The sequence below is a fragment of the Chiloscyllium plagiosum genome, unplaced genomic scaffold (genome assembly GCF_037043375.1).
Source record: "Chiloscyllium plagiosum isolate Xiang-an unplaced genomic scaffold, Cpla_swu_hap1 HiC_scaffold_8, whole genome shotgun sequence".
In the NCBI taxonomy this organism is placed as follows: domain Eukaryota; kingdom Metazoa; phylum Chordata; class Chondrichthyes; order Orectolobiformes; family Hemiscylliidae; genus Chiloscyllium; species Chiloscyllium plagiosum.
The window spans coordinates 104393559-104417529 of NW_028270146.1; the positions used below are offsets into that span (position 1 = coordinate 104393559).

Genomic DNA, 23971 nt, shown 5'->3' on the forward strand with positions numbered 1-23971 from the left:
TAAATTCCTTCATTAAAATTTAGGACCCTAGTCACAGAGTCATAGACATGTACAGCACGGAAACAGACCCTTCGGTCCAACTCGTCCGTGCTGACCAGATATCCCAACCCAATCGAGTCCCATCTGCCAGCACCCGGCCCATATCCCTCCAAACCCAACCTATTCATATACCCATCCAGATGTCTTTTAAATATTGCAATCGTATTAGCCTCCATCACTTTCTCTGGAAGCTCATTCCAATCATGCACCACCCTCTATGTGAAAACGTTGCCCCTTAGGTCTCTATTATATCTTTCCCCTCTCACCCTAAAACTATGCCGTCTGTTCTGGACTCCCCTACCCCAGGGAAATGACTTTGCCTATTTATCCTGTCTATGACCCTCATGATTTTATAAACTTCTATAAGGTCAGCCCCTCAGCCTCCGACACTCCAGGGAAAACAGCCCCAGCCTATTCTACCTCTTCCTATAGCTCAAATTCTCCAACCCTAGCAACATCCTTGTAAATCTTCTCTGAACCCTTTCAAGTTTCACAATATCCTTCCGATAGGAAGGAGACCAGAATTGCACGCAATATTTCAACAATGCCCTAACTAATATCCTGTACGGCTGCAACATGACCTCCCAACTCCTGTACTCAACACTCTGTCCAATAAAGGAAAGCATACCAAACGCCTTCTTCACTCTCCTATCTAACTGCGACTCTATTTTCAAGGAACTATAAACCTGCATTCCAAGGTCTCTTTGTTCAGCAACACTCCCCTGGACCTTACCATTAAGTGTATAAGTGCTGCTAAGATTTGCTTTCCCAAAATGCAGCACCTCACATTTTTCTGAATTAAACTCCATTTGCCACTTCTCAGCCCAGTGGTCCATCTGATCAAGATCCTATTGAAATCTGAGGTAACCTTCTTCACTGTCCATTACACCTCCAATTTTGGTGTCATCTGCAAACCTACTAACTATACCTCTTATGCTCACATCCAACTAATTTATATTAATGACGAAAAGTAGTGGACCCAGCACCAATCCTTGTGGTCACAGGCCTCCAGTCTGAAAAACAACCCTCCACCTCCATCCTCTCTCTTCTACCTTTGAACCAGTTCTGTATCCAAATGGCTAGTTCTCCCTGTATTCCATGTGATCTAACCTTGCTAACCAATGTCCCATGGGGAACCTTGTTGAAAGTCTGACAAACGTCGATATAGATCACGACCATTGCTCTGCCCTTATCAATCCTCTTTAAAGGATACTTCTTCAGAAGTGGTTACTTCCTCAAAAAACTCTATCAAATTCGTGAAACATGATTTCCCATAGACAAAGCCACGTTGACTATCCTTAATCAGTCCTTGCCTTTCCAAATACATGTACATCCTGTCCCTCAAGATTCCCTCCAACAACTTGCCCACCACTGGTCTATAGTTCCCTGGCTTGTCCTTACCACCTTTCTTAAAATAGTGGCATCATGTTAGCCAACCTCCTAGGGAAGTCTTCTGGCACCTCACCTGTGACTATCGATGGTACAAATATCTCAGCAAGAGACCCAGCATCACTTCCCTAGATTGCCACAGATTTCGAAGGTACACCTGATCAGGTCCTGGGGATATATCCACCTTTGTGCATTTCAAGACATCCAGCACTTCCTCCTCTGTAACATGGACATTTTTCAAGATGTCACCATCTATTTCCCTACATTCTATACCTTCCATGTCCTTTTCCACAGAAAAACCCTGATGCAAAACACTCGTTTAGTATCTCACCCATATCCTGTGGTTCCACACAAAGGCTGCCTTGCTGATCTTTGAGGGGTTGAAAAATGTGGTGCTGGAAAAACACAGCAGGCCAGGCAGCATCTGAGGAGCAGAAGAATCGACGTTTTGGGCATAAGCTCTTCTTCAGGAAAAGGGCTTATGCCCGAAACGTCGATTCTCCTGCTCCTTGGATGCTGCCTGGCCTGCTGTGTTTTTCCAGCACCACATTTTTCAACTCTGGTACTCCATCATCTGCAGTCCTCACTTTCTCCTAGTTGATCTTTGAGGGGCCCTAGTCTGTCCCTAGTTCCCCTTTTGTCCTTAATGTATTTGTAAAAACCCTTTGGATTCTCCTTAACTCTATTTGCCAAAGCTATCTCATGTCCTCCCTTTTTTTTGGACTGGACTGCTTCACTTTCTATCCCAATGGAGAATAAGGCAAGTCTTATCACATTCCTCTTTGATCACCCTCTCCTCATTTGGTTTCATTTTCCTTTATGTGGCATGATGTCAACTTACAATCTGATATGCACTATTACATTGTTAAAAGCACTATATAAATGAAGGTCATTGTTGCTTTGAAAACTGATAGCAACAAGGATCCAACAAGGGATAAATATAACTTCTCAAATGAACAATACTAGTGACAAAATCACAACTTTAACGGATGTCTGATGAGAATTCCATTGGGTTTGGCTTCAGGAGAAAGTAAACAGAGATACACCTACTTAAATAAAGATATTGCAACTTGGAATCAGTTCATACCTGGCCTGGCAAGGCTGGCAGGAATTGGCTGGGTTGACTCTGAGGTAAGACTGTTTGGTTTTTGGGCTCCACCAGAAAAGTGTTGGCTGGTATGAGGACAGTGTTTGTTTGTACTCCAGGTCTACTTCCAGATGGTGGGACACTGCTGGCAGAGAGTGGTACAGCCAAGCCATTGCCAGAGGTCAGTGAGAGGCCTTTCTCCTGTTGGAGCTTCAAGGCTTGCTGGTAAAGGAGCTGCTGTTTTTGCTCTTTCTGGAAATAAAAAAGGTTAAAAATAATTCATTTTAATAAACACTTTAGCAGCCAGCCATGTCCAAATGCAGCAAGACCTGGACAATATCCAGTGGTAAGGAACATTTGCGCCATACAAATGCCAGATAATGACAATCTCCAACAGGAGAGAATTTAACCATCACCCATTGATAGTCAATGGTGTTACCATCATCAAATCCCCCATTGTCAACATCCTGGAACTTAGCATTGACCAAAAACTCCACTGGACTCACCACATAGACACAACGACTACAAGATCAGATCAGAATACAGTGGCAGGTAACTCACTTCCTGCTTCCTCAGAGCCACCTTCTAGGCACAAGTAAGGGTGCGATGCAATACTCCCCACTTGCCTGGATTGATGCAGATCCAACACTCAAGAATTTTGACACCATCCCGGACAAGGCAGCCCACTTGATTGGCACCACATGCACATTTCTCCACTCCCTCCACCATTGTCATTCGGTAGCAGCAGTGTGGACTAACTAACTACAAGATGCACTGCAAAAACTTACCAAGGCTATTTGCAAACCCAAGACCTCTACGATCTAGAAGGAAAGGGCAGCAGATACATGGGAACATCATCACCTACAAGTTCTTCTCCAAGCCACTCACCATCCTGACTTGGAAATATATCACCAATAATACAGAAAACCTCCATAAGGGCATTACGGTTCAACCGACAGCACATGGACTACAGTGGTTCAAAAAGGCAGCTACCACTGAAGGACCATTGGGGATGGGCAATAAATGCTCTGCTTGTCATATCACTAATATCCAGTGAAAGAATGCCAAAATAAAAATAGACCTTTGTAGAATTAAGAGAAATCACCTTTACTGATAATACAAATCTCAACAAGAAAATGTGGCTTCTTTATTACAATGACAATGTACATCGAAATAGTTCTAAAAACATGGTGATGCTGTGTTCCAAGCATCCAGCCACACAAGGAGATAGTTTGACAGACAATGATAGCTTGGTCAAAGAGGCCAGTTTTAAGACAGCAGCTCAAAGGAAGAGACAGTGATGGGGAAGGGCATTCCTGAATGCAGGACCCAGGTACTTGAATGTGGAAAAACTGGAAATCAGGAATGCTCAGGAAGCCAGAAATGGTGATGTGCAGCAAATTCTGGGGCTAAGACTGGAGGAAATCACAGAGATGGGAAAAGAATAATGAAGATTTTAAAACATGCTGAACTGGGGGCCAATGCCATCAGCAAATAATTGAAAGTTGGGCGTGAATGGCTGGAATGAGCTGATTCACCAGCAGCTGAGGCTTTCAAAGACCTCAAGTTTGTGGGCGATCGAACTATGGACGGTGCAAAGAAACAGACTGCAACAATCAAATCAATAAATAATGAAGAAATTAGTGATGGCTTCAGCAGCAGATGAAATCAGGCAAGGGTGGAAAAAGGCATGAATGAGTCTTTCAAGACAATATTGGAAACTTGGTTAGAAATTATGTGCAAGAGTCTAGGGGACAAAGCAGGAAATCAGCATGAATGACACTCATTCGAACAGCTGGTGTGGAGGCAATGGCCTGAATGTTTTCCTTCTGTGTCACAACAAGAATTCTGTGATTTTTTTTCAGAATGCGGTCAGATGCTCATCTCCAGGTCAAATCCAACAGTAGGATCGGAGCAGTCTGGTTCCAGCTCAGACTGTTGTGACAGGGAGAGAGAAGGATGGAGTCTATAGCTGCAAAATGGAGTTTGCAGCAGGATGGTGATGGAAACACAGCTTCGGTCTTCCGAATGTTTTGTTGGAGGTTATCTGTACTCATCAAGAACTGAATGTTGGTCACATTGAATTTAGTGACAGTGGAGGAATGCAAATAGGCGCTGGTAAGGTAGAGCTGGATATTGCCAGCATACATGTGAAAACTAACATTGTGCTTTCAGGTAATGTCACCGAAGGATAACATGTAGATAAGAAACTGGAGGTGGTCAAAGATAGATCCTTGGTAATAGAGATAATAGTGTAGGGATGGGAAGAGGAGCCATTGCATGTGATACTCTGAATATAATGACAGGGATAAGAATGGAACCAGGTGAGCGAAGCTGGAAAGTCTGGACAGAATGCTGAAAGATGATGATATGCAGGTGAGGAGGCAAAGTGTGCCTTTGTCAATGTCACATAGGAAGCCAATGACTTTAATAAGAGTTATACAAGACAGAAAGCTGAGAGGAGAGATTCAAACATGGAGTTTCGGGACAGATTTGGCAGGTCACAACATCATCAAGGACTTTGGAAAGGGAGGTGGAGAGGGAAGCTGGTGAGTTGCAAGGACAGTCAGTACTTTTGTTATTGAGGATGGGGTGATTTGAAGGAGGAGGGGAGGGAGGGAGGGAAATACAACATAAGATGAGAGAATTGCAATAAGATCACCTAATGTGGAATCCAGAAGGACTATTGTGTAGTTAGCACTTTAAGGTTGAGGGCATAGGAAGGGGTCTTGTGGACACAATGAGCTTGAAAGAAGCTTGAGGAACGATAACAGCTAAGCTTAGGGTTAGGTTGGGGCAAAAGGAAGTTGGGTTGTGGCAAGTCAGGAGAATGTAGAACATAGAACAGTACAGGCCCTTCCATCCTTGGTGTTGTGCAGCCTTCTATCCTACTCTAAGATCAGATTGATCTATATATTACATTGTAATAACTTTCATGTGCCTTTTTATTAATGACTTATTAATGACTTAGATGAGGGAGTCGAAGGATGGGTCAGTAAATTTGCAGATGATACGAAGATAGGTGGAGTTGTGGACAGTGAGGAGGGCTGTTGTCGGCTACAGAGGGACTTAGATATGATGCAGAGCTGGGCTGAGGAGTGGCAGATGGAGTTCAACCCTGCCAAGTGTGAGGTTGTCCATTTTGGAAGAACAAATAAGAATGCGGAATACAGGGTTAATGGTAGGGTTCTTAGTCAGGTGGAGGAACAGAGGGATCTTGGGGTCTATGTACATAGATCTTTGAAGGTTGCCACTCAGGTGGATAGAGTTTGTAAGAAGGCCTATGGAGTATTATCGTTCATTAGCAGAGGGATTGAATTCAAGAGTCGTGAAGTGATGTTGCAGCTGTACAGGACTTTGGTTAGGCCACAGTTGGAGTACTGTGTGCAGTTCTGGTCGCCTCACTTTAGGAAAGATGTGGAAGCTTTGGAGAGGGTGCAGAGAAGATTTACCAGGATGTTGCCTGGAATGGAGAGGAAGTCGTACGAGGATAGGTTGAGAGTTCTCGGCCTTTTCTCGTTGGAACGGCGAAGGATGAGGGGTGACTTGATAAAGGTTTATAAGATGATCAGAGGGATAGATAGAGTAGACAGTCAGAAACTTTTTCCCCGGGTACAACAGAGTGTTACAAGGGGACATAAATTTAAGGTGAAGGGTGGAAGGTATAGGGGAGATGTCAGGGGTGGGTTCTTTACCCAGAGAGTGGTGGGGGCATGGAATGCGCTGCCCGTGGGAGTGGTAGAGTCGGAATCATTGGCGACCTTTAAGCGGCATTTGGATAGGTACATGGATGGGTACTTAATCTAGGTTAGAAGTTCGGCACAACATCGTGGGCCGAAGGACCTGTTCTGTGCTGTATTGTTCTACGTTCTATATCCAAGAATCACTTAAATATCCCTAATGTATCTGACTTGACCGCCACTGCTGGCAGTGCAATCCACGCACCTACCACTCTCTGAGTAAAGAACCTACCTCTGACATCTCCCCTAACCTTCCTCTAATTATCTTAAAATGATGCCCCCTTGTGACAGACATTTCCGCCCTGGGAAAAAGTCTCTGGCTATCCAATCTATCTATGTCTCTCAAAATCCCGTACACCTCTATCAAGTCACCTCTAATCCTTCTTCGCTCCTATGAGAAATGCCTTAGCTCCCTCAACCTTTCTTTATAAAACATGTCCTCCAGTCCAGACAGCTTCCTGGTTAATCTCCTCCACACCCTCTCTAAAGCTTCCACACCTTTACTATAAAGAGGCAACTAGAACTGAACACAATATTCCAAGTGTGGCCTAACCAGGGCTCTATAGAGCTGCAGCATAACCTCACGGCTCTTAAACCCAATTCCCCTGTTAATGAAAGCCAACACACCATACATCTTCTGAACAACCCTATCAACGTGGGTGGTGACTTTGAAGGATTGATGGACATAGACCCCAAGATCTCTCTGTTCCTCCACACTGCCAGGAATCCTGCCTTTAATCCTGTATTCTGTATTCAAATTTTATCTTCCAAAGTGAATGGCCTGACACTTTTCCAGATTAAACTCCATCTGCCACTTAACAGCTCAGATCTGCACCCTGTCAATGTCTTGTTGCAATCTACAACAACCCTCCACACTATCCAGAACTTCATCAACCCTCGTGTCATTGGCAAACTTACTACCCCCCTTCTACTTCCTCATCCAAGTCACTTATAAAAATCACAAACAGCAGACATCCCAGAACGGATCCCAGTGGAACACTACTGGTTACCGAACTCAGGCTGGATATTTTCCATCTACCACCACCCACTGTTTTCTTTGGGCCAGCCAATTCTGTATTCAGACGGACAGTGTTCCTTGTATCCCAGGCCTCCTTACATTCTGAATGAGCCTCCATGGGAGTCTTATCAAACGCCTTGCTAAAATCCATTTACACCATATCCACTGCTCTACCTTCAACAATGTTTTTTGTAACATCCTCAAAGAATTCAATAAGGTTTGTGAGGCATGACCTGTCCCTAACAAAGCCATGCTGACTATCTCTAATCAAACTATGGTTTTCCAAGTAATTATAAATCCTGACCCTCAGAATCCTGTCCAATAATTTGCCTGCCACAGATGTAAGACTGACTGGTTTGTAATTCCCAGGATTATTCCCTTTCATGAACAAGGGAATAATATTTATGATCCTCCAATCATCTGGCACTACTCCAGTGGACAGTGAGGATGCAAAGATTATCACCAGAGGCACAGCAATCTCTTCCCTCACTTACCTAGAGTATATCCCATCTGGCCCAGGTAATTAATGTACCCTTATGTTTTTCAAAATGTTCAGCATATCATCCTTTCTAACATCAACTTGGTCGAGCATATCAGTCTGTTACACGCTGTCCTCAGAAACATCAAGGTCCCTCTCAGTAGTTAATACTGAAGCAAGGTATTTATTTAGGACCTCCCCTACTTCCTCCAATTCCAGTTCCTTGCACTCTCCCTATTTGGTCCTACCCTCACTCTCGCCATTCTCCTGTTCCTCACATAAGCATAGAACGCCTTAGGGTTTTCCTTAATCCTACCCACTAAAGCTTTGTCATACCCCCTCTAGCTCTCCTAAGTCCATTCTTCAGTTCCTTCCTGGCTACTTTGTAACTCTCTAGAGCCCTGTCCGATCCTTACCTCCTCAACCTTACGTAAGCTTCCTTCTTCCTCTTGACTAGATGTTCCACATCCCTTGTCACCCAAGGTTCTTTCAACCTCAGTGGGACAAACTTTCCTATATGATCAGCAGGTGCTTCTTAAACAACCTCCACATTTCTGTTGTGCATTTCCCTGGGAACTTCAGTGCCAATTTGGTGCCCCATTTTCTGCCTAAAAGCATTGTAATTCCCCCTCCCTCAATTAAATACTTTCCCATATTGTCTGCTCCTATCCCTTTCCATGACTTTCATAACATTCATGGAGTTGCGATTACTATCACCAAAATGCTGTCCCACCGAGAGATCTGATACCTGACATGGCTCGTTGCCAAGCACCAAATCCAATATGGCCTCCCTTCTGGTCAGCCTATCTACATATTGCATCAAGAACCCTTCTGAGACACACCTGACAAAAACTGCTCCAATATTTGAACTAAGTGGGTTCCAATCAATATTAAGTTAAAGACACCCATGACAACAACTCTGTTACTTCTACACATTTCCAATATCTGCTTCCCAATCTGTTCCTCTGTGTCTCTGTTGCTACTGGGGGGCCTGTTGAAAACTTCCAGTAGAGTGACTGCTCCTCTCCTGTTTCTGACTTCCACCCGTATTGACTCAGTAGGCAAACCCTCTTCAACGACCTCCCTTTCTGCAACCATGATACTATCTCTGATTAGCAATGCCACTCCTCCACCTCTTTTATCTACCCCCCCCATTCCTTCTGAAACATCTAAATCCTGGAACATTCACTACCATTCCTGCCCCTGTAATATCCAAGTCTCCGTAATGGCCACAACATCAGAGTTCCAAGTACTGATCCATGCTCTGAGTTCATCACCCTTATTCCTGACATTTTTTGCATTAAAATAGACAACTTATCATACTGACTGTACTTTTGCCCTATCAAGTGCATATCCCTCCTCACAGTCTCTCTGCATGCTGTATCTGACTGTTCACTACCTACTCCATCATCTGATCCGTATAGCTCAGGTTCCCACCCCGCTGCCAATCGAGTTTAACCCCTCCCAAAAGTGCCAGTAAACCTCCTGTCCAGGATCTTGGTGCCCCTCCAGTTCAGGTGTAACCTGCCCTTCTTGACAGGTCCCACCTTCCCCAGAAGTATCCCAAGATCACATATCTGAAGCCTTCCCACCTGCATCAGCCCTGCGTTCAGCTTCACTTGCTCTTTAATCCTAGCCTCACTAGCATGTGGCACCTGTAGAAATCCTGAGATTACTCCTCTGTTCATCCGGCCTTCTAGCTTCCAATATAACTTCCTATATTCTCTTTTCAGGTCCTCCTCCCTTTCCCTACCTATGTCATTGGTACCAATGTGTACCATGACTTCTGGCTGCTCTCCCTCCCCTTAAGAATCCTGAAGCCTGGTGGCAACACACCATCCAGGAGTCTTGCTCGCAACCACAGAATGTCCCGTCTGTACCTCTAACAACTGACTCTCATATCATTATTGTTCTCCTATTCTCCGCCCTTCCCTTGTGAGCCACAGTGCCCGAAACCTGGCCGCTGTGGTTTTCCCCTGGTACGTTGTCCCCTAAAACAGTATCCAAATGGTATTCTTATTATTGAGGGAACGGCCACAGGAGCTCCCTGCACTGTCTGCCTATTCCCTTTCCCTCAAGGTAGCTTGGACCATTTTGATCTTGAAAACCTACTAGTCGCTTCTCCCTCATTTAGTCACCTAACTTTCCTTCAATCCATCAAAGCAGTATACCTCAACCCATCTCCCCACACCACAGCCCTGCATTTCACTCTCCCCGTGTCACCAAGGGGAGAGGGCTCGTAAAAGTAATCTTTCGATTATTTACCCCTCCACCCCCAATTTGTATGAAATTCAAGGGAGTTTAATTGGACTGTCGCCCTTAGGCTAACTTTAAACAGTCAATTAAGCCTTTAAACAGTCAATTAAGGACCTATCACATGAAAGTCGGGAAACTATATACTGTATATGTGTGTATAGACACACACACCCCACTGGGGGTGGCAGTGATTCCTCCTACTGCTGGGACCACTGAGATACACAGAGAATATCCTATCTCCGACAGGGTGAAAGCTCCACACTATTAACGGGCAATTGTCCATTGGGTGACAGCAGGGGAACAGTCCTTCCTGCTTAGTGTGAATCAAAGCTGGGGCAGGGGGAAACCACACATTCTGTAAAATCCAGCCTCATGTGGTACTGAGCTCCACATTCCCACACCTTTGGGAAAAATGGGCATCTCCAAAATTCCCTGTTGGATTTACTAACAGACACCTTAATTTTACATTTTGCAGCTCTGGTGTTGCCCACTTGTGGAGATATCTCCTGCCCTATCAAATCCCTTTCTCATTTAAAATGATGACTGGATTATCTATGGGTCATCTATTTTTTCAAGACAAAAGAACCAGTCTTCTGTGTTTGATTCCCAATTCTGATATATCTTGCAAGCAGGGTTAACATCCACAGGATGTTTCCGGAACTGGAGGGTTCGAGATATAAAAATAGACTGGAAAGACTGGGACCTTTTTCACTGGAGCATAGGAGATTGAGGGATGGCCTTATTGAGGTTTACAAAATCATGAAGGGCATAGATAAGGTGAATAACAAGGGTATTTTCCCTAGAGTAGGGGAGTGCAAAACCAGGAGGCATATTTTTAACGTGAGTGGAGAAAGATTTATAAAAAATATGAGGGGCAATGTTTTTACACAGAGGGTGGTCCGTATGTGGAATAAATTGCCAGAGGAAGTGGTAGATCCAGGTACAATTATAACATTTAAAAGACGTTAGGACAGGTACATAGGAAAGGTTTGGAGGGATATGGGCCAAACACAGGCAAGTGGGACTAGTTTAGTTTGGGTGTATCGTTGGCATGGACTGGTTAGACCGAAGAGTCTGTTTCCATGAGTTTATGACTCTAACTAGGAGAACCTCTCCAACCTGGGATACCACCTCATTCAGTTAAGGCTTACCTTGACTCCACTGCCTGCCTTTGGTCCTGATACCGAACATACATCTTCAAACTTGAACTGACCTCCTCAGCATTTTGAGTGCCTTATCCTAGAAGCATAGAACTAGCAGCCATTTGAGCCTGCTATACCAATCAATAAGATTATGTCTGATCTGGTTGTGGTCTCAAACCCACTTTCCTGTATGTCCCCCATAATCCTTGAGTCCCTGGTATATTAAACATCGATGCTTATGTTATGTCAAAACATCTGACATGTTTTAAAACTTGTCATCATTCTAAACAAGAATAGATACAGGCGAAAGCTACTCAACCTGTCCTCATGTGACAAGACCGTCAATCCAGGATGAGGTTTCTTCTTAATCTGAAAAGCAATTTACCTTATCTGGATTCCCACGAGCCAAAAGTGATAAAATATATGAATCATACAAGATTCTTGGACGACTCGACAGGGTAGATGTGGAAATGTTGTTTCTCAGAGTAAGGAGTCACTTACTTAATATAGAAATTCCACGGGGGAAACAACTTTTCCACATCTACCCTGCCAAGTCCTCTAAGAATCTTTTTCTCTGAGAGTAGTGAATCTGTGGAATTCTTCACCACAGAGGTCTGTAGATGGTGGGTCATTAAGTATATTCAAGACTGAGATAGAGAGATTTTTAATCAAGGCAGCAATCAAGGGTTATGGGGAAAAGGCAGGAAAGTGAAGTAAAAGATTATCAGATCAGACATGATCTCATTGAAATGCAGAGTACAGCATAGGCCGAATGGCCTATTTCTGCTCCTACATCTTTGTTGTTTTATTGATTTTCTTGAAACACCTTACCTGCAGAAGTATAAAGCATAACCAGTATCTGCTACAACATCAAAGACTGACCTGTTGGAAAAGCAAAAGCTGGTCAGCGTTGAGTGCTGCTCCTGTGGCTCCCTCGTTATTAGGTTTGTCGGTAGTTTTGGCTGAGATGCTGTTGGGTTTTGATGCTAGAGCTGACAGCAGTCCAGAGTGATGATGCTCTGCTGGTTGGGACTGAGACTGGTGCGTTTGTTGGCGACACTGGGCCAGAGCAGGAATCTGCTGAAGCTCAACAGCTGATGTGAACGGAGACTGAGGGGCAAATGGAACCTTCACAATGTTGCTATCAGGGTCACTGGTGCTTGACTGCTGAATACTCAAGGCTGGTCCAAGAAGTTCAGTCTCACTGAGCACTGGTAGCTGATTTGGCAGAGGCACAGTTGGATCCAGCTGCCCTTCTGGTGTTTGACCAGACAAATCTAATTGCGAACCAAAGCTAGCTTCCAGCTGACTCGGCACCAGGAAGCTTGTAGACAGAGTTGGTTGACTGGGCTGTGGTTGCACGGATATAGATAGTCTCTGTGCTGCTCCTTCATTGACCGTCAACTGTGAGTTTGATGCTGTGTACACCTGGCCAATGTCACAGTGGCTGGTAATCGACTGTCCCACCACATTCTGGGTCATCAAGACGTGAGCAGGCATTGACTGGCTGCAAACTATTTGTCCCGGAGATGCCTGCACACGTCCCACAATGCGACCCGTAGCTGGCTGTCTGTGGATGGCTAGCACAGACCCACTCTGGGTGGTCAAAACAGGTCCAGGTTGAATTGCTGAAAGCCGCTGGGGACCAGTGCTTGCTGAGACTCTGGTGGCCAAGTGCCCAGGCAAGGTGGACTGGCCTTGACCAGTCAGCAGTGCCCGAGGTAATGACTGGGACTGCAGTACCACACCAGTGCCCTGCTGGAGAACCCGAACACTGACTGGCTTGCTTGACTTGGGTTGACCTTGCTGGGATGGTTGCTTTACCCGATTGGTGGCTATTGTCTGGGAGACTGCAGGGGCCTGAGTGGAGAGTAGGACACCAGGGCCTGAGGTTCGGGCAGTCACTGCCAAGTTCTGCCAAGCTTTCTGCTGCTGCTGTGCAGCTTCTATTGAAGTCTTTGAGGCAGTCTGGACATGTGGAGAGGTTGGAGGAAATGAAGACTTTGGGCTTAACTGGACCAGTTTAGGTTGTATATTCACGAGGTGCTTTGGCTGGATTGGCGTTGAGCTCCTCTGAATGACGCGCGTCAGCACTGGTACCTGCACCAGCTGGTTCCCTGTGGTGTGCCCAACAGCAGCCTGGGCAGAACCCATGTGGGCAAAAAGGGATTCTCCATTCAGACAATTGCTGGTGATATTCTTTTGAAATGGGGCAGAGATGCCCAAAGTCGTGGTGACTGGATGTTCGGAGAGAGGAGCAGCCATCGGGGATGTGAGGCCAGGCTTTGCCAACAGCCCTGTCCGAGACGGCTGATCGTCGGGCAGCATGGTAGTCTGACCACATTGCCAGTCGACCGTCTGTGTGCGTCCAACTTTGGTGGTGCCATTGGACATGGTCTGAATGCCTGCTATCGGCTGCACGGCGACACTGCTCAGTCTGACTTGATGGACCAAGTGTTGCACGTTGACGGTTTTATTGACAAACTGAGCAGTCACTGGATGTTGAAGCAGAGACTGCTGGGCAATCACGGCAGGGGCTAAGCTGCTGAGATCAGTGTCTAGCGCCTGGGGGCTGTCCTGGGTGGGTAGGCTGGCAGGTTGTGGCTTGGGGCTGGCCTGTACATGGACCCCCCCGGCTGCCAAGTCGTCTCCTCCTTGCAGAGTCTGCGGAGTGATATTAGCCTCTTGCAAGCTCTGCTGCAGGATATCACAGGGCTGCTCAGTACCGTAGCTGGCTGGGGATCCCAGCAGGTCTTCGCCCAAGAAGGAGATGTCAACACTGCTGGCAGATGAGGGCACCCCGTGGCTGATTCCTTCTCCAGCTGGTGCCAACTGAAACCAGTAAAGACAAGGTCACATCTTGTGTCACTGCAGGCAACATTAATAAGAAGCATTAGAAAAGCAAGGCACAGGAATAGGGCACCCCAAACTTAAAGCAAATCAAAATGTCACTCACTCCAGTTTGTTGCACAATGAATTTTTAACTGAAGCTGCCTGCTTCTTGTTATGAACTCAGTGACCAAGATGCTTCCTATTTACTGATTCCCTACACCCTCCCACTCCCCTTCACTCCTCACATGCCACAGAGAGCTCTGAATTCATCAACCTCTGTGGCACCAGGTCACCTAACACTAGCATCTTTTAGAACACCAGCAGTTTAGCAACTCTAGCTTCCAGAATTGTTGTCTAAAGAGCCTTGGTGAATTTCTGCAGTGCATCTTGTTGATTATACATACTGCTGCTACTGGGTGTTGGTGGTGGAGGGAGCGGATGCTTGGGGATGTGGTGCCAATCAATTGGGCTGCTTTGTCTTGGATGGTGTCCTTGAGTGTTGTTAGAGCTGCACCCATCCAGGCAAATAGGGAGTATTCCCTCACACTCCTGACTTGTGACTTGTAGATGGTGGTCAGGCTTTGGGGAGTCAGGAGGTGAGTACTCACCACAGTATTCCTAGTTTCTGACCTGCTCTATATTTATATAACTAGCCCAGTTCAGTTTCTAGTCAATGGTGACATTGGGAGAATCAATGATGGCAACAGCATTGAATGTCAACAGGTGATGGTTGAAGATGATCATTGTCTAGCACTTGTGAGGTATGAATGTTATATGTTACAGTATTCCTCAGCCTAAACCTGAATGTTGCCTACATCCTGCTGCATTTGGACACAGAATCATAGAATTTTACAACATGGAAGGAGACCATTCGCCCCATCAGAACTGGACCTGCTCCCAAAAGAACTACCAAATTAGCCCCATTCTCCAGCCCTATATTTTTCTTATTCATTCGTGGGATGAGGGGGGGGGGTCATTGGCTAGGCTAGCATTTATTGGCCAACTCTGTTTGCCCAAAGGGCAATTCGGGGTCAACCACACTACTGTGGGTTTGGAGTCACGTGTAGGCCAGACCAGGTAAGGGTGGCAGTTTCGTTTCCTACAGGACATTAGTGAACCAGATGGAGTTTTCCAACAATTGACAATTAATTCATGGTCATTATTAGACTCTTAACTCTACTTCTCAGGTCCTGAAGCAGTTCATGTTCAAATGCAACAAGATTGGAAGGGAAAAGGTTGAGACTCTGAAGGGAGATTACAGAGAGTTCGGTAGAAATTTAAAAAGGAGGTCCTCAAGGGTAGTAATATCTGGATTATTCCCAGTGCTACGAGCTAGTGAGGGCAGGAATAGGAGGATAGAGCAGATGAATGCATAGCTGAGGAGCTGGTGTATGGGAGAAGGATTCACATTTTTGGATCATTGGAATCTCTTTTGGGGTAGAAGAGACCTGTACAAGAAGGACGGATTGCACCTAAATTGGAAGGGGACTAATATACTGGCAGGGATATTTGCTAGAACTGTTTGGGAGGACTTAAGCTAGTAAGGTTGGGGGGTGGGACCCAGGGAGATAGTGAAGAAAGAGATTGATCTGAGATGGATACAGCTGAGAACAGAAGTGAGTCAAACAGTCAGGGCAGGCAGGACTAATAAATTAAACTGCATTTATTTCAATGCAAGGGGCCTAACAGGGAAGGCAGATGAACTCAGGACATGGTTAGGAACATGGGACTAGGATATCATAGCAATTATGGAAACATGGCTCAGGGATGGGCAGGACTGGCAGCTGAATGTTCCAGGATACAAATGCTACAGGAAGGATAGAAAGGAATGTAAAAGAGGAGGGGGAGTGGCATTTTTGATAAGGGATAACATTACAGCTGTGCTGAGGGAGGATATTCCTGGAAATACATCCAGGGAAGTTATTTGGATGGAACTGAGAAATAAGAAAGGGATGATCACCTTATTGGGATTGTATCATAGACCCCCCAGTTGTCAGAGGGAAGTTGAGAAACAAACTTGTAAGGAGATATCAGCTATCTGTCAGAATAATAGGGTGGTTATGGTAGGGGATTTTAACTTTCAAAACATTGACTGGGACTGCCATAGTATTAAAGATTTAGGTGGAGAGGAATTTCTTAAGTGTGTACAAGACAACTTTCTGATTCAGTATGTGGATGTACCTACCAGAGAAGGTGCAAAACATGACCTACTCTTGGGAAATAAGGCAGGGCAGGTGACTGAGGTGTCGGTGTGGGAGCACTTTGGGGCCAGCGACCATAATTCTATTCGTTTTAAAATAGCGATGGAAAAGGATAGACCAGATCTAAAAGTTGAAGTTCTAAATTGGAGAAAGGCCAATTTTGACGGTATTAGGCAAGAACTTCCAAAAGTTCTTGGGTGCAGATGTTCGCAGGTAAAGGGACGGCTGGAAAATGGGAAGCCTTCAGAAATGTGCTAACAAGAATCCAGAGAAAGTATATTCCTGTCAGGGTGAAAGGGAAGGCTGGTAGCTATAGGGAATGCTGGATGACTAAAGAAATTGAGGGTTTGGTTAAGAAAAAGAAGGAAGCATATGTCAGGTATAGACAGGATAGATCGAGTGAATCCTTCGAAGATTATAAAGAAAGTAGGAGTATACTTAAGAGGGAAATCAGGAGGGCAAAACGGGGACATGAGATAGTTTTGGAAAATAGAATTAAGGAGAATCCAAAGGGTTTTTACAAATATATTAAGGACATAAGGGTAACTAGGGAGAGAATAGGACCCCTCAAAGATCAGCAAGGCAGCCTTTGTGTGAAGCCACAGAAAATGGGGGAGATACTAAATGAATATTTTGCATCAGTATTTACTGTGGAAAAGGATATGGAAGATATAGACTGTAGGGAAATAGATGGTGACATCTTGCAAAATGTCCAGATTACAGAGGAGGAAGTGCTGGATGTCTTGAAACGGTTAAAGGTGGATAAATCCCCAGGACCTGATCAGGTGTACCCGAGAACTCTGTGGGAAGCTAGAGAAGTGATTGCTGGGCCTCTTGCTGAGATATTTGTATCATCGATAGTCACAGGTGAGGTGCCGGAAGACAGGAGGTTGGCAAACGTGGTGCCACTGTTTAAGAAGGGCGGTAAGGACAAGCCAGGGAACTACAGACCAGTGAGCCTGACCTCAGTGGTGGGCAAGTTGTTGGACAGAATCCTGAGGGTCAGGATGTATATGTATTTGGAAAGGCAAGGACTGATTTGGGATAATCAACATGGCTTTGTGCATGGGAACTCATGTCTCACAAACTGGATTGAGTTTTTTGATGAAGTAACAAAGAAGATTAATGAGGGCAGAGCAGTAGATGTGACCTATATGGACTTCAGTCAGGCGTTGACAAGGTTCCCCATGGGAGACTGATTAGCAAAGTTAGATCTCATGGAATACAGGGAGATCTAGCCATTTGGATACAGAACTGGCTCAAAGGTAGAAGATAGAGGGTGGTGGTGGAGGGTTGGTTTTCAGACTGGAGGTCTGTGACCAGTGGAGTGCCACAAGGATCGGTGCTGGGCCCTCTACTTTTTGGCATTTACATAAATGATTTGGATGCGAGCATAAGAGGTACAGTTAGTAAGTTTGCAGATGACATCAAAATTGGAGGTGTACTGGACAGCGAAGAGGGTTACCTCAGATTACAACAGGATCTTGACCAGATGGGCCAATGGGCTGAGAAGTGGCAGATGGAGTTTAATTCAGATAAATGTGAGGTGCTGCATTTTGGGAAAGCAAATCTTAGCAGGACTTATACACTTAATGGTAAGGTCCTAGGGAGTGTTGCTGAACAAAGAGACCTTGGAGTGGAGGTTCATAACTCCTTGAAAGTGGAGTCGCAGATAGATAGGATAGTGAAGAAGGCGTTTGGTATGCTTTCCTTTATTGGTCAGAGCATTGAGTACAGGAGTTGGGAGGTCATGTTGCGGCTGTACAGGACATTGATTAGGGCATTGTTGCCAGGATGTTGCCAGGCTTGGAGGATTTGAGCGATAGGGAGAGGTTGAATAGACTACAGCTGTTTTCCCTGGAATGTCGGAGGCTGAGGGGTGACCTTATAGAGGATTATAAAATCATGAGGGGCAGATAAATAGACAAAGTCTTTTCCCTGGGGTCGGGGAGTCCAGAACTAGAAGGCATAGGTTTAGGGTGAGAGGAGAAAGATAAAGAAGAGACCTAAGGGGCAACTTTTTCACACAGAGGGTGGTACATGTATGGTATGAGCTGCCAGAAGAAGTGGTGGAGGCTAGTACAATTGTAACATTTAAAAGGCATTTGTATAGGTATATGAATAGGAAAGGTTTGAAGGGATATAGACCGGTGCTGGCAGGTGGGACAAGATTGGGTTGGGATATCTGGTTGGCATGGACAAGTTGGACGGAAGGGTCTGTTTCCGTGCTGTACATCTCTATGACCCAATGACTGCAGAAATTCAATAACAATCTTTAGACAGCATCTTCCAAACCCACAATCACTTCCATCTAGAAGGGCAAGCGCAGCAGATACATGGATACACCACGAACTGCAAGTTCCCTGCTAGCCATTCACCATCCTGACTTGGAAATATATTGCTGTTCCTCTAATGTCTCTGAGTTAAATCCTGAAACTCCCTCTTTAATGGCATTGTGGGTCTACACCATGTAGACTGCAGTGGTTTAAGAATGCAACTCACTACCACCTTCTTAAGGGCAACCAGGAATGGACAATAAATGCTGGCCAGCCAGCCATGTCCAACTCCCATGAATGCTTCTGCAGTTTCCCTGCCTGACGGAAGTCCCTTGTCCTGGGTACAGCACTATGCTAGTCATCTCTTGGTTTTATTAATCAAGAATACATCAAAAGAAGTAGTAGCATGGATGTCTACTAACCTGGTCACTTCCATGGAGAAAGTCATTCAGAGCTTGAGGGTCACTGGAGCACAGAACAGAAGATAATTTTAAATATTGTGGTCCTGGTGGAGGAAGCCTATCATGAAGTGTGGAGGGGAGGAGGAAAACATGGCAGAAGAATTGTGATCAATGATGTGAGGTTCTCTGATGGATTGTTTGCTCATAGTAGCAATGTGCTCAATGTCAAGGACATGCACTCAGTTCCCAGCTCCACAGCTGGCGATTGATATCCTGGTCATCAGCCTGTCACTGTGCAGCACTGTCAATCCGGAATGATACAGATACCTGCAAGGTTACAATACTTACAGACTTCAACTTGTACTCCCTCTCGTTTAGAAGGTTAAGGAGTCACCTGATTGCTGTATTTAAATGATAGAAACAATCTGATTCGGTAGACTTTAATAAATCATACTCTCTGCTGAGAGAGTGCGGAGAGAGGAGCATGACTTCAGAAATTTGAGCTGGGCTATGATTTGCAAAGGGAGGGCCGTATCTGATGATCATTTTTTAATATTCATTCATGGGATCAGTGTATGCTGGCTGGGCCAGCATTTATTTTCCATTCCTAACTGCCCAGTGGCAGTTGTGAGTGCTTCTGCACTCTGGGTCAGGAGCTACATGGAAGCCATACCAGGTAAGGTTAGCAGTTTCCTCCCCTAAAGGGAACTTTTAATGAACCAGATGGGTTTTTTCAACAATCAATGGCAGTTTCACGGTCATTATTAAACTTTTCATTCCAGATTTTTATTCAATTCAAACTCTACCATCAGCCATGGCAGGATCCAAACCTGTGTCCCTGGAACATTATGTGGGGCCTTTGGATTAACAGTGCAGCAATAATACCACAGGGCCATCGCCACTCCTATATCAATTTATGAACATTATAAAGGGTCATCAAAATAAGAATCTGAAAAGGTCCCACAAAAAAAAGACTTAGCTTTAGAAAGCATGAAGGCAAATTATTTGAACAAGTTGGAAAGCACATCTCTTATTTGGCAAGACACCTTTCAGGCTGTTGCAAAATGATGTGTGCTGGAGCCTCTTTTATTTAATGTATTTATAAATGATTTAGAAGATAGGCTCAAAACTCACATATCCAAATTTGGCAGTGAGTCAGATAGAGGAAGCATTGTCACCCATGTTGATAGAAGTGTAAATTTACAAAGAGAGATTGCTAGAAAAAGTGAATGGGGAAAAGCTACAGCAGATGGACTTCAACTCAGCCAACTGTGAGTTTAGATTTTAGATTTAGAGGACTAGAATACAAAGGGGCAGTGGTCCCATTCTGACTTCACAAAGCCCTAGACACTGTGTACAGCTCTGGGATTGGCAGATGGGATTAGGGTACACAGCACTATGATCTAAAATGTATGGTCAACAGCTTTGAGAGGTTAAATGGTTAAACAGGCTTGAGGGACTGAATGGATGAACAGTTCAGAGGGACTGAAAGGATGAGCAGCTAAAAGGGGCTGAATGGTCTCATCCTGTTCCAATATCCTTTGTTCCTATTTGATAATGCACTGTAACTGCATCCATTAATTTGCTATGAGTATGGATTGAGTTTCTTTCCCCAATTCCAGCTGCTGACTTAATCAACCTAATGGATTTGTGTTGGAAGTTATGTGTTTCTGAATCATTTACAAGCACTAGAGATCAAGAATGGGATTCTAAGTTTAAAATGTCCTTCTATCTTCTTAAGTACATCACCTCACAAAAACGACTCTTAAAACACATTGATATAACAGATACTCTAGTTACCTTTTTGATAAAACCTGTTTAACAATAAAACAAACTCACCAAATAACATCCAGCAGACACCTTCCTTCTTCATCATCCATGATAGCTGCAGAGAAAGGTATTTAGTTCATGAAAAGAATAACTGCTCATATCCTCCACCATATTGAATCATGCAAATTATAAATAGACAAGCATTTTTTTTAAAAAACCATGTCAATGTCCTGTTCAGGACAGAATGGAATGTGTTATCAAGTTGTGTGTGTGCAGTGGAGGAGACAGATTCAACACATAAGAAGACAAACAGCTCTTCCATCAAGCCTTTCCCCTACTTCTGATGACCAAAGCAATATAAGTAAATACTTCTTTAAAAATCACACAACACCAGGTTATAGTTCAACAGGTTTATTTAGAAGTACTAGCTTTCGGAGTGCTGTTCCTTCGTCAGGTGGAGTGGACTACTCCACAAGCTACCTGACAAAACAGCAGTGCTCCAAAAGCTTGTACTTCAAAATAAACCTGTTGGACTATAACCTGGTGTCTTGTGATTTTTAACTTTGCCCATCCCAGTCTAATAACAGCATCTCCACATCATAAATACTTCCTCATCATCCTTCTTAACAAGCATGTTATTCCTGGAGAAAGCAATAGAAAAAAAGTCAAAAACTCAGGCAAATCCTCCAGACAAATTGTGTCCAATCACTTGGTTGACTGAAATTAGTCCAGTGCACTGCACACTGTTCCACACATTCCCAGAAGGACACAAACTTGTGGTGGTTTAGCTAATCTCAGATATATTACTTGTAGTAAGGGGTTCAGCAGTCTTCCTGCACAAAGAAAGAATACAATTTCAGCCATTCCACTTGCATCTCCAGTAAGCCTGATGTAAAGCATGAACCTACACAACATGCAGTGGCTTGTTGTTGTCTGGAGTGGATTGCATTATAAAGTGATGGGACTTTCAAAACGTAATTTTAAAGAAGGTTGAAGAGAAAAGAATTTGTCGGGTTGCAACCTTAGGTATAATGGTGAAATACCCCTTTCTGTTTTCTTTGATCTTAAAAGATAATCTGTCCATGACAAATAGTCACCAAACTCGAAACATTAACTGCTTTCTCTCTTCACAGATGCTGCCAGACCTACTGAGTTTCCCCAGAAATTTCTGCTTTTGTTTCTGATTTCTAGCACTTGCAGATCTTTGTTGTATTTGGATCTTTTAATGTAATGGGGATTTGACAATTCAAAGCCTGAGAAGGGCCAGAGTTTTATTCCATAATAACCTGTAAAAGGCAATTGAAAATGAAAACTTGTAGGATTCTAGGGAAGGGACAAAGGAACATGATAAATTGGATAATTCCAGTTGGACAATTCCAACACAGTCGGCATGGACGGGTTGGATCGAAGGGTCTGTACATCTCTATGACTATTGGCTGAAAGGCCTCCTTCTGTGTTGTATTATTCTTCAGTTCATTATCAATTGTTTTCATCAGGGAACATGGGAAAGAACAAATGAACCAATTAGCTGGACTTCTTTACAATATAGTCATGTTCTGATTCATACATCAAATACATTGCGATGGCCCATTTTCAAGGCTATCTGTCCTTCATTCCTGATGAAGGGCTTTTGCCTGAAATGTCAATTCTCCTGCTCTTCGGATGCCGCCTGACCTGCAGTACTTTTCCAGCACCACACTCTCGACTTCATCTATTAATACCTAACAATCTTCACTGAACACCCTCGTACCATTTGAACAATGAGACAAAATGAACTCAAATCACTCAGTTTCCGCCCATCCAGTGTACAGCAGCCCTGAGCCCCACAGCACAGTCTTGCCAGCACGGTCTTCAACAAGATGTCTTCTGTCTGGATTCTGTCTGCACACTGCTCACAAAGTTCACTGAATGACTACAAAGTATCTTCAAGTGGGGATTTGAGACATTTCACACTCTGCTTCTATGTAAATAATAACAAAATAGGTTCTGTTCTTATATTGATTCTGTCCCTGATTATAAAAAGTATTCTTCTAAAACATGACATTGCAATGGTGAATACAAACACCAGAACAGGTATGCTCCTCTTAAAGTGTCAAATGCTACACCGCCTACCTGTCCAGGGTCCTTACCACATCGAGATCTTACCTTCACTCCTCTCTCTTTATCCCATGACCTTGTAAAACTTCATCTCTTAGAATCCTCACTATTACAATGTCCAACTGTTAACATACATCGTTGCAACGTCTATCAGTCTTTGGATTAGCCCCTTCTCTCTTCAGACAAAAACTAGACAAAAAGATTGAAAGTTTAAGGTTGACATTCACCAGATTTAAGTTAGGCCACTTCAAAGAATTGCATTAACATAGCACCTTTAGCTTTGTAAAATGAAAAGCTTCAACAAAAGCCATCTTTAACTTTAGCTTCTCAGGAATGTTATCCAACAAAATGTAACATTGAGCCAAAGGAAAAGATAAGTCAGAAAACTAAAGACTTGCGTTCTTAAGGAGCTTCTTAAAAAGGAAAGGGAGGTAGATGTGAATAAGTTAGGAATAAAATGTTAGATCACGTAGCCTTGGCTACTGGAGGTCATTAAATAGTGAGATCAAGAGAATGGGAAGTGTCCTAGAGGTTAAGGCTGGAGGAATGCAGTGATCTCAGATAGTTGTTGAGCTGGAGTAGGCTACAAAAGACAAAGTGGCTATGGTAATGAAGGTGTTTGGAAATATTTCAATAAGTTTATTAAAATATTTTGGTTTTGTGAATTAGACCTAAGTTTGTTGAAAAGCTTTTGGCAATTTCTGAAAGATTGTCAAATCATTTATTTCTTCAGATTGAAGAAACTAAAAATAGAGGTAATTAAACTGCAGGTCTATTCAAGGACATCCACATTGTCATGGAGATGAGTGGAAGAAGGTTCTGCTATTTCAATTATAGAGTCCTAGAGATGTACAGCACAGAAACAGACCCTTCGTTCTAACTCATCCATGCCGAACAGATATCCTTACACAATCTAGTCCCATTTGCCAGCACTTGGCCCTTGTCCCTCTAAACCCTTCCTATTCATATACCCATCCAGATTTCTTTTAAATGCTGCAATTGCTTTTATATTGGTGTTTTCTGAGAGTTCATTGTGGCTTGGAACGAATGGGTGGTCTGTGGCTCACCAAGAGAGGATGGTCAGAGGCCTGCACTGTAAACAGTGAAAAATCCATCTTCACCATTTGCTAGGAGGATCATAGGCAATGCTTAGTCTCAGTTTGATTTCATGAGGGAATGAAGCTAGAAGATTGTCCAGTTTAAACCTCATGAATGAATCAACAGTTTTCCTCACAGAGTCTTGTG

General features: G+C 44.0%; 1 protein-coding gene across 3 annotated transcripts in view; it reads right to left on the minus strand.

The window, feature by feature from the left end:
* Positions 1–23971, minus strand: part of LOC122553895 (BRD4-interacting chromatin-remodeling complex-associated protein-like) — a 95768-nt gene that overhangs the window by 49443 nt on the left and 22354 nt on the right. For 2 of the 3 annotated variants that reach the window (XM_087990202.1, XM_043698384.2), the window contains 4 exons: positions 20699–20744; positions 18881–18923; positions 12032–13981; positions 2516–2767 (listed from right to left, as the gene is read on the minus strand). In XM_087990202.1, the coding sequence (XP_087846328.1) occupies positions 2516–2767; positions 12032–13981; positions 18881–18923; positions 20699–20739 (2286 nt within the window). In that variant the 5' untranslated portion in view covers positions 20740–20744. Of the gene's footprint in view, positions 1–2515; positions 2768–12031; positions 13982–18880; positions 18924–20698; positions 20745–22774; positions 22916–23971 lie in introns of all 3 variants that reach the window. The other variant, XM_043698385.2, reaches the window with a different exon arrangement.